Source organism: Dipteris shenzhenensis, chromosome 14 (assembly GCF_047967505.1).
Source record: "Dipteris shenzhenensis isolate YYH24624 ecotype China chromosome 14, Dip_SZ_1.0, whole genome shotgun sequence".
In the NCBI taxonomy this organism is placed as follows: Eukaryota; Viridiplantae; Streptophyta; class Polypodiopsida; order Gleicheniales; family Dipteridaceae; genus Dipteris; species Dipteris shenzhenensis.
The window spans coordinates 48,942,662-48,958,127 of record NC_141609.1 but is presented as its reverse complement, the minus strand read 5'-3'; the positions used below and the strand labels follow the sequence as shown (position 1 = coordinate 48,958,127).

The 15,466-nt window shown below is 42.3% G+C and overlaps 1 protein-coding gene across 2 annotated transcripts in view; it reads left to right on the top strand.

Moving 5' to 3' along the window:
- Positions 1-13,834, top strand: part of LOC147894753 (Plasma-membrane choline transporter family protein) — a 45,852-nt gene extending 32,018 nt beyond the window's left edge. Inside the window, exons 4-7 of one of the 2 annotated variants that reach the window (XM_087385177.1) lie at positions 9,195-9,419; positions 9,577-9,693; positions 9,859-10,092; positions 13,125-13,834. In XM_087385177.1, the coding sequence (XP_087241303.1) occupies positions 9,195-9,419; positions 9,577-9,693; positions 9,859-10,092; positions 13,125-13,316 (768 nt within the window). In that variant the 3' untranslated portion in view covers positions 13,317-13,834. Of the gene's footprint in view, positions 1-9,194; positions 9,420-9,576; positions 9,694-9,858; positions 10,093-12,038; positions 12,116-13,124 lie in introns of those variants that run through there. The other variant, XM_087385178.1, reaches the window with a different exon arrangement.
- Positions 13,835-15,466: the final 1,632 nt, after the last annotated feature.

Below are 15,466 nucleotides of genomic sequence, written 5' to 3'. Positions count from 1 at the left end.
TTGTTGCTTTGTGGATTTTCATAAAGCCTTTTGACATAGTAGCACGAGCTTGACTGTTTACACGACTATGAGAGAGAGAGAGAGAGAGAGAGAGAGAGAGAGTCTATTAATGTCCATGGGATACCAACAGGTCCATGAGACAGTTAAAAACAATCTTAGTACATCTGCTTAGATAGGGCACACGGTAGCTCCCAGGGAGTGCAAAGAGTAACTCTAGTTATTTTGAGTACCTACATAATAGTTTGAAAAGCATAATCAGCCATACATCAGTTTAATATTGAGAGTCTTTTGATTTGGATGTAAACTCTTTGATGAGTGCTATGCCTTCATGGTATACTGCCTATTTTCCATCCTTCCTAGCAACCTTGACCTTGGCTAATTATGTAGCCTTATTCTTCAATTGAGCTTGTGCGAGTTTCTCGGCTATCTATACCTTGGTTTCTTTCAACTTGTAAGATTGTCGGAGAAGCTTTATCCATAAATCTCGTGAGTTAAGTGTAATGATAGCATGTCCTCTAGAGTGTCGGATATATTTTTTGAAATAAAACCAGAGAAAAGGAACTTCTATTAACACTTGGAAAAAGCAACCATACAAATCAGCAAAACCAAAAGGTGCTGACTATGGGAAAATAAAAGCAAGAGAGAACTTGATTGTTAGAAGGAAACCAGCCCGTTTTCAGAGAATCTAGCTCATTGCCTAGGGAATCTTCGAACATGGGCTAACAACCAAGGTGGGGGACTATACATCCATTGAATACCTCTCGCTAGCGAGGACATAAAAATGCATATAGGCCATGCCTTGCAGAAACGCTGGATGGACAAAAAGAGTAGAGCCTAACCCGCCTTCACAGCCACCCTCATCCACGTTTAAAACACCCGAACAACACAATCACAAGGTAAAAGGCATTTAGTCAACATCCTCATCTCTTTACATACCTTCTGATACAACTCACACTCTGGCCACATTTCCTCCAAAAGCCAGACAACCTCAAGAAGAAACCCAATGGACCACACAGCCCAACACAAGCTCTTACCAACTGACTGGACTCCCCTCAATAACTCACAAGCATTCACATTCATGAAGTATTCAATCCCACAGCTCGTGGACTTCCACCCACAAAGTGACCACGATCAGAAATCTAATTATATCTTTCCCATAGATCATCACAAGCACTCGAAATGATGCTAACCTGCCATCTCTTGCTCATCTCTACCTTCAAGCTATAATAGCTTCCTCATAGCTATTCTCCTACTCTCTAAAGAAGAGACCCCCTCTTCACATGAAGCTCCCCTAGCATGCTAAACTCACTGATCTCTTCCATGGCTCTTCTAACCCATGCACTAGCAATGCTTCACTTCCTCCCAACAAACCCCAGCCTGAGTGTCTTTCACGATATCCACGTCACCATATACCTCCAACCGCAACCAGGTACTAGAACCTCCTTTCCTGTACTCACATAACTTCTGCCTCTGTCGTCCACGAACACCAGGTAATGGTAGCTGGCTTTACGCAGCTCCTCCTCTTCCAGCAACACACATTCTCTTACAGCCAGTTCCTCGTGAGGCGCTTCCACAGTCTCGTTTCCATGATCTCCTAGATCGCAAATGCATAACTTATGCTCAGTCTCCCGGAAGTCTTCATGAGATCCACCTGCAACTTATAGCTATGCGCATTCAAGGTAATGTCGAACTGTTTGCCTTTCTAGGCTTGTTTCAACGACCTTCCTCCGGCTTCTCTTGTACATAAAACAGGCCAAACCTGTTCGTCAATTTTGCATGGACCTCCCACTATCAAACGATAGACCACATGCAGGTATGAGGGACTGCAGCTGCTTGTCGTGCGTCTACTGCGAGCCTTCACGCGCTCATACTATCTCGTGGCTTCTCCCCTGCTCACGAAGCACACACAACGCCTTGGTCTCTCCTTGTTCACGTATATTCCTCGCTTCCCTCCAGAACCATGCGATCGCGATCCTCACAGTCTTCATCGACTGCTCTCAGAACTTCCACACCTGTCACTTCCAGTCCATGCCCGCTCCTCGACTCCTTCTTTCTCTTCAGTACTCTGGTCTTCTTTATCCTTTCTTACGACTCTCCTGCATGATGACCAGCTCCTTCTCTGGACTCTCCAGCAACCGTGCGCTCTTTGGGATCTCAACTCTCCAACTCCTCGACTTCTGCTTCTTCCTCGAGCTCTCGTCCTGGCCACTGTTGGCTGCTGTCCTCTCGTCTCTTTCTACGAACCCATTAATGGCTCAGCCACTCCATCAACAGAAGCAAACTTCTGCGTTTGCCTCCTTTTGCACAGATAGCTCTCGCCTCTTTTCCCCCGTCTGGCTCCCTGAGCTCCCCTTTTTGTGAGGCTTCTTTGCCCCGATCCGACCCCCCTTGTAGGATCCTCGTGCCACCTTCATAGTTGTCATCCTCCCCTCGTATCACCAGCTCATCCTCTCCTCGTAACATGCTACTTGCAGTCGCCACCTCGCCATCCAGAACCTCCGCGCCTCGTCCTCACGTAGCCACCTGCATGGACACCTTTTTTGATTATAGCCTCGTCAGCTTTTACTTTTTCACCACTCTCCCACTCTTTCCTTCAAATTATACCAAGGCAATTAGTGCCTATACTCAACTTTAGGCACTCCACCTTTGCACATATCCTGCTAACCAGCATGTAATGCTCAGTTCCCCACAGACTATCACACAACCATGAAGCCACTCCTGACACACTGGAAGCAAGGCATTCTCAACAAAAAACTTGTGCTTTCATGCACATATGGCATTGGACAACCATGAAGAGTACATGTCATCCCACAACAAAACCTCGTCACACTCTGGCCATGCTCTGGATTAGCTTGGTGCTCCTTCACTGCACTTCATTATCTCCCAGAGTCCCTGTAGAAGCATCTTCCATCTCAAAAGTATATCATTAATGTGGAGTCCGTCATTAGGGTGTCCACATCTCATTTCCACAACCAACTAGCTATGTACATAGCTATGCACTCACCCAGCAACATGCAACAAGTGAAAAATATTTTTCCTTTTTTATTCACACAACGCTCTTGCCTTTCGGTGGTCGCTCTAGAACCAAAGTCTCGCAGTCCCAGATGGCAAGCTAAGTGTAGATAATGTCGTGCTAGATGGTGACAAGAGTGGCTGTCGTGAGTCCTCCCAGCACAAAACTATAGCGGGCAATCCATATGTTGCTAGTAGTGACGCTGGACACTTACCATCTCCCATACATTGTCCTCTGGTGAAGACGTAGGGCGTATGCAAGAGGGAGGGACCACATCATATGCTTCAAATCTTGGCCATGTGCTGCCTTGGATCCGGTAAGCTATAGAGATTGGATTAATCGAGAAAGCATGGCCCCACTCTATAAGCCACGCGACCATCCCTCAAGTGAAGTCCCGTTGCATCCTCTGCGTGTTGGCCACAATCCTGAGAAAGAAAGAAAGAAAGAAAGAAAGAAAGAAACTCTATTAATGTCCACTGGAGACCAAAAGGTCTATGGGACAGCAAGAAACCCTTTAGTACATCTGCTTTAGGAAGGGCACATGGCAGCTCCCAAGGAGTGCAAAAGCAACCAACATTATTTGGAGTACCTACATAATAGTCTGAAAGAGTAAATAGCCATACATCAGTTTAAGACTGAGAGTCTTTTGGTTTTGATTTAAACTCTCTGATAAGAGCCATTGGCCAAATACTTTGTGGTACTGAGCAACCCTAGAGGCAGTGAGGGATCGTCTCTAACACTCTGTCTGTGCAGCAGTGGCAGCTAGCATCCATCTGCATCTGCTCCAGTCAGGGGCTGATAGGCATGTCTCAATGCGTGACCATCCAGAAGAAGTAAGCGATCTTCTGTGGTCTACGGTTGGTTCAGAGATGTGATAAAAAATGAGGGATGACCTCCCGCAGAACCCCTCCTGCTCTACCCAATGTCATGCTCTTGATTGGCCACCAAGTTGGCCTTACCAGCTAGGGAGAGTTTGGTTGAGCTCCAATAGAGAAGCTTATGCCACACACTCTCTAGAGCCGGTGCAATCTGTTGCTCTGCTGAAAAATGTATATACCCACCTGGCAGCTAATGCCCCTGCGGAATCCACTAAAAGCCAAGGGTTGTCTCCTAGTCGCAAAGCTCCTGGAGCCGACGTTTGGTCCAGCTAATCCTAGCTCCGGAGGCCACGTAGTCAAAAGCTAAGGCCCCCTTGACCACCTCAAGGCTCGCAACTGAGCCTGAGGGTGTTGTCATCTGCAAACACCGAATCCAATAGCTCCTCTTGCTGAATGGGAAACCTCATCTTGGTGAGGCCTGTAGACTGGGAGCGCAAAAAATAACCCAGTGCCTTCGCTACAAAGAGGAAAAGAAAGGGGGCAAGGGGACAGCCCTGTCGAACTGAGCGAAAAAGAGAAAAGACCTCACTCGTGTGACTACCAACAAGCATCTTACTAGAACTTCTTGCATGAAGGGATGAGACCCCTTTGATCCAGCTGTCTAAGAAGCCTAAATCTCTGCATAGTATCATCCACAAAAGACGACTCTACCCTGTCGTAGGCCTTCTCAAAATCCAAGAAAAGGATAGCGAGAGGTGGGGACTCCTCCCGGGCCCAATCTAATGTCTCTCATCGAAGTCTCCTAGAAGGCCAAACGAGGGGAGGTGTCAATATTTTTCTAGATTCACCTAAAGGACAGTGTCAATCCATCCTCCCCGAGGCACTTCTACAGAGGAAGGGCATGCAGGGCCTCCCAAGGCTCCTCATCAGTGAAAGGCTCCTCGATCTATCTACTCATGCTCGGAGAGACCATTGTCAAAATCTGGGTCCACACCGCCTCTTGAGCCAGGTCCCATCTCAATGCTCTCTTATATGTCTGTAGGGAGTGGCATGGGCGGAGACCCTGAGACTGAAGCTCCGCGCTGCTCCTCTGAATCACGCCTGCTGCCCTAGGGCCCAACCTCCCTCTGGTGGAGTCTCAGCCTACCAATAAATTTGTAGGACTGCCTGCTGTACCTCCTCCTCTTAGAGTAAGGCATCAGGGATGTGGACCTCTTTCTTGGAGAGTCCTCGACGGGTTGCTTGAGGTGAAAAACAATCGGTGAGTGATCGAACATTGTGGTACTTGCCAAAATGCCAATGGCATCCCCCCTATGCATTGCCCAGTCCACTAATAGGGGCACATATACAAGATTGATTGATTTTCTATCTTCTGCATTTTTCCAGGGCTGAGTCTGTCTGTTTCTTTACTAGGTGTGAATATGGAAGAATTATATTAGAGTTTGGCATCTCATAGTGAGAGAGGGCTTTATTGTGGGTGTGTCCGCCCACACAAGAGTAGGTTTACTGATCCATTTAGGGTCTAATTCCAGACTGCATCTAAGGTGGTATCCCCAGAGTTGAGGGCAAGATTGGTGTGGCCAATCAGGTCGCCTGGGGTGGCAGATCCTGTTCAGGCAGACCTGGCCAGGTAATCCTGGTCGGGTCACCCAGGTCGGTTGACCTGGTTTGGGTCTACTGACACCCTGGGTTGGCCTCTATAGCCCCTGGGTCGGCCTATCTACTACCCTATATAAAGAGCCCTTCTCTATTGTGGGCAGTCACGTGGAGCATTCTTCCACTCTGGTTTCTCTCAGGCTGAGGTCCCCTTGCCTCACTCTTGTGTCATTCTCTCTCTCCTTCTTGCATGCTTGGAAGCACACACTACGCTCACAGTGAGATCCTTTTGCTTCCAATTTTCAGCGGCGGGACTAGCATTAGGCTGCTGTCCTATTTTTTCCTAAGGGTCACAGCCAAGGTAGTCTTAGCTCACAACTATTAGTTATCCTAGCCATCCATAGTATATAAACTGTATGTATAAAGACAGCCATGTCAGACGTGTCCATACCCCATCCTTTACCAGCTCAAATCATGAGGTTCCTATCCCATTTTTTCCGTAAGGGTCCCAGCTAAGGCAGTCTTAGCTCATGACAACCATGTCTGTCTTAGCTATCCTAGCCATTCATGATAAAGACAGCCATGTCAGATATGTCCATATCCCATCCTTTACTAGCTCAAATCTCAACCTTGGGTATTGGCCTAACCTTTGTGAGAGTAGCATTAAGTTGCTGTCCTATTTTTTGGTAGATACTTGGACACCCAACTTTGCAAGACTAGCATTATGTTGCTGTCTTATTTTCTGACAGATACACTCACACCTACCTCTATTTATGCCACGATGGTGGCTTGTGCATGCTATGTGGGGGTTGGAGTCCAATCCTAAGGGTCACAGATAAGACAGTCTCAGCTTATTATTGTCATGTGTATCCAAACTGATCTAGGTATACAAAGTGTACGACTGGTCTTTATTAAGACATGCTTGCTAAGTATGTCTTCCTTTTGCTTTTCATAAAAGTTTTTGTTTACCTCTTTTTTCTTCTCTTTCATTTTCTCTTTTATTTTCTTTGTAGATTTTTGATCTTTAGAACAACAAAAAATTCTAAATTTGTATGATTGGACTTATTCTAGTCTTACAAAGGTATATTTATTAAGACATGTTAGAATTTCTAAAACTCATCCTGTGTCAAGGCAAGTTTGAACCTTTCATATCAGCCTACCCTTGGTTGTTAGACTTGGTTAGGTCCTTTAGGGGCATAACAATGTTGGTGCTACATGTCTATCGTGAAACATTGTACCAAACCTTGTTTTTAATTCAAAGTACTTTGTGTGTTCATCTGCATTGGCTGGGGTATCCAGCATGTTTTTTGCCACTCGCAAAATAGATTCCATCTTCTTCAGGTCATCTCTCCCTTGCTGATTTTTAACACCCATGTTTGTTATTGTGAAGGCATCCAAATCTTGCTTCGATACACCACCTCTCCCAAGAATTAAATACTTGGTGCTATCATAACAAAAATTTGCAAGCCCAAGACATGTTCCCAATGAGTGTCATTTAGAAGTGCCTAGAGTATTGTGCTTGATGTTTTGGGAACTTCCTCTCCCAGGATACCCTTGCTGCTCCAGAAAGCCACACTTTTCTTGGATTAGCCTTGCTTTTATTAGATTATCCTAGTCACGGGGTCTAAACCTCATCCAAGTCTCAACCTTTATTCCTTATCTTAGGCTAGACTCTATCCTAATCCTCGGCCACTACCGATATAGGTTAGCCTACTTTTAACTATGGTTGTTTCCAATGCGTGAGTTAGACTGCCTCTAGACCCTAGGTCTTTCAATCATGGTTTATCCTTGGTTAATCTTATTAGAAATGCAACAGCAATGGCTGCAACAAACTAGCTGGGAGCTTGTTTATCCGATTTAGCTCTCCCAAAACTATTGTAAGTGAACTGGTTTGTGCACCCCCCGTCCCCCCCCCCCCCCAAAAAAAAAAAGCCCGCCCCCCCTTAAAAAAAAAACACCAAATATGCTCAACTATTGAAGAATTCTTGTTTGCAAGAGTTTGTCTCCAGGAGGACATCCAAATCCTTTAGGCATTGTAGTCTTAAAGGAGTTTGGAAGCACTAAGTCAGCAAGAAACAAGCCAATACCTTGCACAAGATTTAGCTAATGGAGCATGATTCATTTCATGGGCTTAATATGATTGGTGGACATTTGAGTGTTGCATTCGAAGTCAATATGAATCTTGTGTTAGAGAATCAATGTCTCTCCCTCTAGACATCCACTTGGATCTAGATGCTCATTTGTAGGCCCCACGTATGTGGAGAAGCTCACATTTGTTAGGTTATAGTTGAATGCATCTAAAACATGTATTCAGTCATCTGTCAGATGGCGGACGATGTGGCAGCAGATGTTTTGCCAATGTGGCCAAGTTTAGATCTGTGGCTGATGTGGTAGTCAGATCTTATGATATTGCCAGGTGATGGCACATCGACATGCTACAAGTTGATTTCAACGCTAGGCTGGTCAGCTTGTTCCTATCCTTCTCTTGTGCTTTAAAGGTAGGGGTTTCACTCCCCTTTCCACAATCACTACTCACTCCTCACCTCTTAAGGATCTAAGGTCTTGCGTAGAGCGAGCAGTTGGGCATCACTCTCCCGTCTCAGAAAGGTGCTATGGAGGTTATTGCCATCTGGTTGAAGAAAATTTGTGGCTACTTTTTGTATTTGTGGAGCTTATACTTCAGCTTGTTTGGGTACCATTTATTTATATCTAATTGTTCATTTTTAGCTCTCCATGTGTGAATTATTATTGAGTTTAGATTGCTTCTGCATACTTGCATCACAAAGTGAGTTCACTTGAGAGGTGTTGTGAAGGACATTCACATAAATCTTGCTGCAGTCCGCCAAACTCCTAGCTCATCCACATCCATGACTATATGATTTTGCTCGAGGGGTTGATCTACTTAAGCCAATTTCGAAGGGGCTGATCAAACTCAGCCAAGACGCTTGCATGCATACCGAGAACAAGGACTTGCTATTCAGAGTTGAAATCTACACAAGTGACACATGTCATCCTTTGGACGGAAAGAAGTAGCTTCAGTTTGCTGTTTTTAACAGAACAATAAGTTTGGAATTCACAGAAACTGAGATGGCAGCAACAAAGTTCTTACCCATCCCAAACTTTGGGGAGGGGAAGCTTGATGGACCCTTAGTAGTAAGAGGCATAAGAATTGTGCCATGTATCGTACAAGACTGTAAAGTCTCTAAACTTTTAGAGACATAGAGGTAGCAAATATTTTATTTTTTATTTTTTGGGAGAGGCAAGTAAACTTCAAAACCTATCATTCAAAATGTATCAAAAGAGGGCCATAGGAAACATAATCACGTAGACATAGAAATGCCTAGAGCCATTCCATGCATGAATATGAGACTTGCCACCTGGGCCTAATATCAAATTAATGAGGTTAACACATGATACGAATCTGGTAGATCAGATAAATGAGAACGAAAAGGCACTTCACATGGCAATCACGAAATGATGAGTGGAAAACTCATGAAACAGTGAATCAGTCATGTCTAATGTAAAGGCCCAAATGCCCTATGGACATAAATTATAGTAGCATCGAACAACTAAGATAAAGACTAAATAATAAGCTGTAAGCATGTGATGTTCTCCAAAGGCCTTAAGCTAAAAACCTAGAAAGGCACTCCATTCATCATCAGTGTCGTTCTCCTCATCACACTCCAAATGTCATAGCTAGATTCAGATACTATGTATAATGCCAATAAAAAGCATACAAGTTTAATAATTTGATAACATATGTGCAGGTATTCTCTATTAGCCTGTTTTGGACGGGAGCTGTATTTTGCAATGTGGTTCATGTGATAGTGGCAGGATTAGTTGCTTTGATTCTCATACATGGAGGAAAGGGATCTTCTTCAATGCCTCCAAAACCAGTGTTCCGAACTTTCAAGCACTCTATGACAAGATCTTTGGGCAGCATTTGCTATGGGTCCCTCTTCACTGCTGCAATCCGCACTTTGCGTTGGGCGGTTTGTATCCTTTCTTGCTTTTACTCAATACTGATTTAGACTTTGAGTAGGAGAGTTTTATGTATCAGATCTCAATTCTTACTGTGGTTGGAATTCTATGTGTTGGCCTCACTGCGAATCTTGTCTTTGTGACAATTTTTTCCTATTGTGTCTGCAGATAAGGGGAGTGCGGTCACTCATTGGACACAATGAGTGCTTGTTATGCTGTGTTGATTTTTTATTCAATTTAGTGGAGACACTTGTTCGCTTCTTTAATAAGTATGCTTATGTACAGGTGATGTGCACATAATCTTGAAGTAGTGTTCTAAGTTTTAATATACTTGTTTATTATTACAAAGACAAGTTTAGATGAAGGGAAAGTGTTAGGGTCTGCTGACATGAACATCTTTAAGTCAGCATTTTAATCAAGATTACGTGTTGTTCATAAAATTCAATTCAGGTAGCAGTCACTGGCAAAAGCTTCAACCATTCGGCATGTGATGCTTGGGAGCTTTTACAATCCACAGGAATCGAGGCTCTTGTTGCTTATGATTGCTCAGGGGCAATCTTGCTGATGGCCACTCTCTTGGGGGGACTTTTAACAGGAACTTGTGTTGGAACATGGGCTTGGTTTAAGGCAGAGAACCAAGTAGTCATGATAGGATCAACCGCCATGCTTATGGGAATGGTCTTGGTAAGTGTATCAAGTAAGATTAGTACAAGCTCTATTCAAATTTTCAATGGACATTGTATCAGACAGTCCAGATTCAAAAAGGGGTCTAGATATGGTTATTTCCTTTAGGGTGAATCCTTTCATATAATTGACAAGGAGAAACTGTACCAAATTTAGACACAAATGGAAGATGAGAAAATAAATTGTCAATCAAATAAGTATTACCTTTTTCTTTATTTTGCAAAAAGAATGCTAAATTGTGGATCAAAAGAATTTTTGCGTTCCTTAATTATGCGAAAAGGAATGTTCCTGTTCCAAGCATTTCATTTCACATCTTGGAGAGAGAGAGAGAGAGAGAGAGAGAGAGAGAGGTGGAATGCCTTCATCTTGGAACCTGAAGGGTCTGTAAGACTTAATGGGAGTACAAAATAGACCGCCCCTGATGGAGAGATTAGGGCTTCCTTGCAAGAAAGTCGCCCAAAATTTGACAGCAAGTCTACCTACATAAAACTGGCTGAGTTCTGCTGTCTACAAGTCCAAAAAAGGACACAAAACATATGCTTGTGCCTATATAATAAAATACCTTAGTGAGGTGTGTCTCATTGTCACTCTGAAAAACCTTTCGTCGAAGTGAGAACTGCTTCTTGTTTTGCTTGGTTTAAAATTCATCTTACGTACAGACATACATATATACATACACACACACACACACACGTACACATTCACATACACATAAGTTCTTTTTCTTCTTTTTTATTTTCTCATTTAGTCATTTCTTCGAAAAGAAAAATCCTTTGTCCTTTTGCTTGTTCTTTAAATTTTAATTTGTAAGATTGGATATGTTCTAGTCTTATGAAGGTATATGTACAAATGCTTTTTTTTTTGGGTGAAAATTTTTGAGACTTTATATTATAGAGTAGCTATCCCAAAATGGGACGTGCCAAAGTACATCAGCGTATATGTACACATACACATACACTTACATGCATATACATAAATTCAAAGCTAAACATAGATTCTGCATGTACATACTTACATTCATGCATGCATGAAACCCCCCCCCCCCCCTGCCCCGCCCGTGCCCCACCCAACACACACACACACAGTTTTTTGGTTTATGTGGTTTCAATTTGTGCGATGGGTACACTAGCCCCGATCGCATCACACTCCATTGCCAAGGCTGCAATGGCTGCACCACACTTGGCTCCATTGCTAAGACTGCAAATAGACCCTTGGGCACGGATTCCATGTCTAAGATTCCAAGGTCTCTCTCAAATCATCCAAGCTCTGTCCTCTTGGCATCTCTCAAGGTTCCCTGAACTCATAATCTTTACTTCTTTTTGAAGCTCTGAAAGCCAAGTTCCATTCCTTCTTCCAAATCTGTTTCTCCAGTCCTGTATCTTTCACTTGGAACATTTGTGGTGAATTCATTTGGTATGCAGTTGTCAAGCTACTGGTTTGGTACCTACCATTAATATTCACACCTATTTTTGTGAGTTCATGTACTCCTATGTTGCCCCTATGAAAGTTGTAATTTTTATGCTGTCTGTCAACTGCCTGGCTGCCCCAAAATTTGTTAAGAGTTGGCTTTGTTTGGGCAAGATATTTCCATTTCTGGACCACTGTTTGCATGCATGAAGGCTAATGTGCATGGTTGTTTAGGCTTTTGCGGAGCTGTTTGAGCACAGATATCCGCATTTGTCATTCTCCGCTTTTCTTTGGTAGATTTAACCTTCCATTCTAATTTCTAACTTATTGTTATAACAGCAAAGTCAATTATGAGGAGGGGAAATAACAATGGTGGTTTATTTTGCACCCTTTTTTTGGAATGAAGAAAAATACAAGCAGCATGGAGAGCTGTCCATTCAGATTCCACAGTGACCTAAACTATGGTAACATGTAGCAGGGCTACATGTAGTCACTGAGTAGTCGCCATATAGCTTCTAACCTATTGTTTGGCACCCAAGGTGTGATGTCTCTCATCTGCATGTTATGGTTGATAAAGAAGTTGATAAGTCTCTGGGAAGCGTCCAAATCTTGTAAAAGTATGGCTTGAGCAATGTTCCCGGACAGTGCTAACCGGTGTATAAAGACCCTGTCAGAGCTGAAGTACGGATATCCCTGATCCTTGCATCCAAGGGAGAGCTTTATGAGCTCCTAGATAAGCAGCAAAGCTGCCTATGTATGTCATAGATGATACATCAGAAAATAATTGCTCCTTAGCCACCTCCCGTGTTATGAAGCCTCAAGTCTTTCTATTGGTGGGCGGGAGTGTACAGATGATGTAGGTAAACTCTTTCATAGCAAAGCTATAAGAATGAAAAGTGAATCTTTATATGTCCACGTTATTTTAGGCCACGTTTCCCCACTCATCCAATACCCATATTCCTTTCTATTCTGAGTGATCTCTCTCTCTCTCTCTTCCAAATCAACTCATCCCTCTAAGGGCAGTGCTCACGAGTATTTGTACTTGCTTGTTTTTCTCTGCATAGGATTTAAAAATGTGCACTCACGGGCATGAAGATTTTCAGAATACTTTGCAACATGCGCATACATTATTCAAGGAGAGAGGTATGTGACCATAAGCATGTTTCAAGTTTTCCATCTCAAGATGGAGGAAACACTTTTATGGCATGGGTTGCAATAGTAATGACATCAGCGAGATCTTTTGGGAAATAGACACTTGCAAAGCTATCAGTTTTACCAATCCAGTTGTATTCTCAGCAACTTCCTTGCTCAAGGGTCGAATCAATATTTTGCAATTCATTTGACTCCATGAAACTGCTGTAAACCGATCTATGATTTCATTCTTCAACTGAATAGCAGCAAACCAGTTTAGAGTTTTATTGCCTGCTAATTGAAGTACTTCAAGATTAATGTCCCAGGCTTTCTAGCTGATTGATTTACCCGTTACTCCTGGAACAAGACTTTTTCTATTTGTTGCTTTTCATTCATTAGAGTTTTCGACATGAACTTTTTAACAGGTGATAGATGAGCTTTTTTCCACATTTCGAGATTTTGACACTTGAAAAAACTGTCGTCATGTGCTTCAGGTTGGGCTGACCCTTGTAGTCATTGAAAGTGCTGTTACTTCTCTGTACATATGCTATGCCATGGACCCATCTTTGATAAGTAGATGGGATGCTGCTTTTCACAAGGAGGTTTGTGAAATTCTTCATCAGCGGCTTCAACATCGCAGTGGACACGATGTTCCAGGCCACCATACGGTCTCACTTCCTTCTTAGAGACGCCTGGGAAAATCGTTTGTGCATACTTTACTGGTCGTACACCGTTGAGTAATCTGTATTTCTAGCTTATACGGTAGAGCTTGTGGACAATCTGGCCATTCAATGTTGAAAGCACACTGATTTTTCCTTCCCTGTCCAAATATTTTAACACAAGTGTAAAAAATGAATGATGCACCGGCGTAGTGGTGATTGGTAAACGTACTGCCAACGGCCTTGCAGGATTTACTTTAGTAGTTAATGATGATTATACTTCAGGTCTACAGGAGTCAATGCTTTGATATAAAGAGTAAAACTTCCATTTTGAAAAATGAGAAAGGATGAACCAGACGGCATTTTCGAATCCAAGCTTGATCTTTGTTAAAATCTCACTGGGGACCAATAATGCCTATCTCTTGCTAAGTGATACATACGTAGAATTCATAGGCATGTTGAAAGAATATGTTACCACCTTTTAAGATCACGATACCGAAGCAAAGCATGGTAAGAGGTACAGAGATCCTAACACGTCTGATTTGATCTGTAATATGCCTTTTTTTCATACAAGGCTTCTGTTACTATATTCTCTCAGTGATTCTTTGTTTTGTATATTGGAATTCTCTATCCAAGTAGATGGCATTCTCAACCGTGAACATGGCTCTGATGAAAGATGCCAAATTTATCTTTTGACACGAAGCTTGCTGCGAACTTCTAAGGAAAGGAGTTGAAAGACTGGTAAGCAATGAGCTTGCTCTCTTTCAACAAAAGTCTCAAGCGGGGGAAAAAGGACGAAGGCTATTGGATGGAGTCACTATGTGCATCGTAATGCTTGGTGAGAGCTAAGACTCCCCTAGATGAATCATAGCTTCATGTCAGCTAAATGGGATGATTGTTTTTGCGTTTTTTAAAGAAATCTTGGACAACAAAAGTAACAGAATACCGAAAACTTGGTTTAGAATCACCTTAAAGTGCATGCAAGTTTTGGTAGAAAGTGATATAATGTGTCATCACACAAGCAAAGGAAATATAGACCAGCAAAATAGGCAAGGCCTATGCATTTGGCAAACACTGAGAGTCTTGGCAGGTTAAGAGCCCCCAAAAACCAAGATTGGACCAATTGACGTTTTGATTTTGTTCTAAGGTTGTATCCAACATTTTCATTGTTATAAGATTGTATCCAACATTGTTTTCCCACAAGCATTGTCATTTTGTATTGCATTCGATGTATGTTCTTTTTGTACGACTAACCCATACTTCTTTTGGATGCATGTACTTCATAACAAGGATATAATGAAGATTGGACATAAATGAAAGAAAGTGAATTGCATGGATATGAACCTCGAAGGTCAAAGCCATGTTTTACACCATTAAGAGCGCCATACGATCTTATTCGATTATCCTATCAGTGTAATTCTGCGATCTCACTTAAGACAATTGCCACGATTTTGCAAATTGATATAAGTGCCTTACATTTATAGGAGGGAATCAACTGTCCTAATTGCCAGTGCATAGGGCTACATGGTCATGGTTGTTTTTGTTTACTTTTCAATTAGTGTCGAATTTCCCATTTTTTTGTAAAAGGCATAAACATATGAATTATTGTGTTGCGAGTCTCAATTTACGTAGGAAGTCTCAATTTATGTAGTATCCATGTATATGAATGTGCAATTTGGATACCCATGCTAGCAATTCAATCAATATGGACTTGTGTTGTTGCTTTCATGCAAATCTATTTTGAGATATATTCAAATGCAACAATGATCACTAGAATGCCTTGAACTACAAGCATCATACGACCTATGAGAGCGGATGTGGGAGTAGTATGGAATTCGACATGCAATAAAAACATGGTAAAGGAAATTGAAAGGGCACCAAGACGGATGACCATGATCAATGTCATGTTTTTTCCTATAAATGTGGAAAATCTCATTAAACTTGAGGTAAACAATTAGTCATTGAAGAAGGAGCATAATAAATCTATTGCTAACTTTTAGCTTCATGCGAAGATTGAGAAACGTGCTAGGGCAACAAAGGCAATATGAAGCATAAGTACATGCTAATGTGTTTGATTGTTCTTACACCTAAGCTTACAACATTATTGTGTTTTGTAATTATCAACAATGAAACATGAATGTACAAGTGAATCTCCATATTAACAATGCATTCAATTT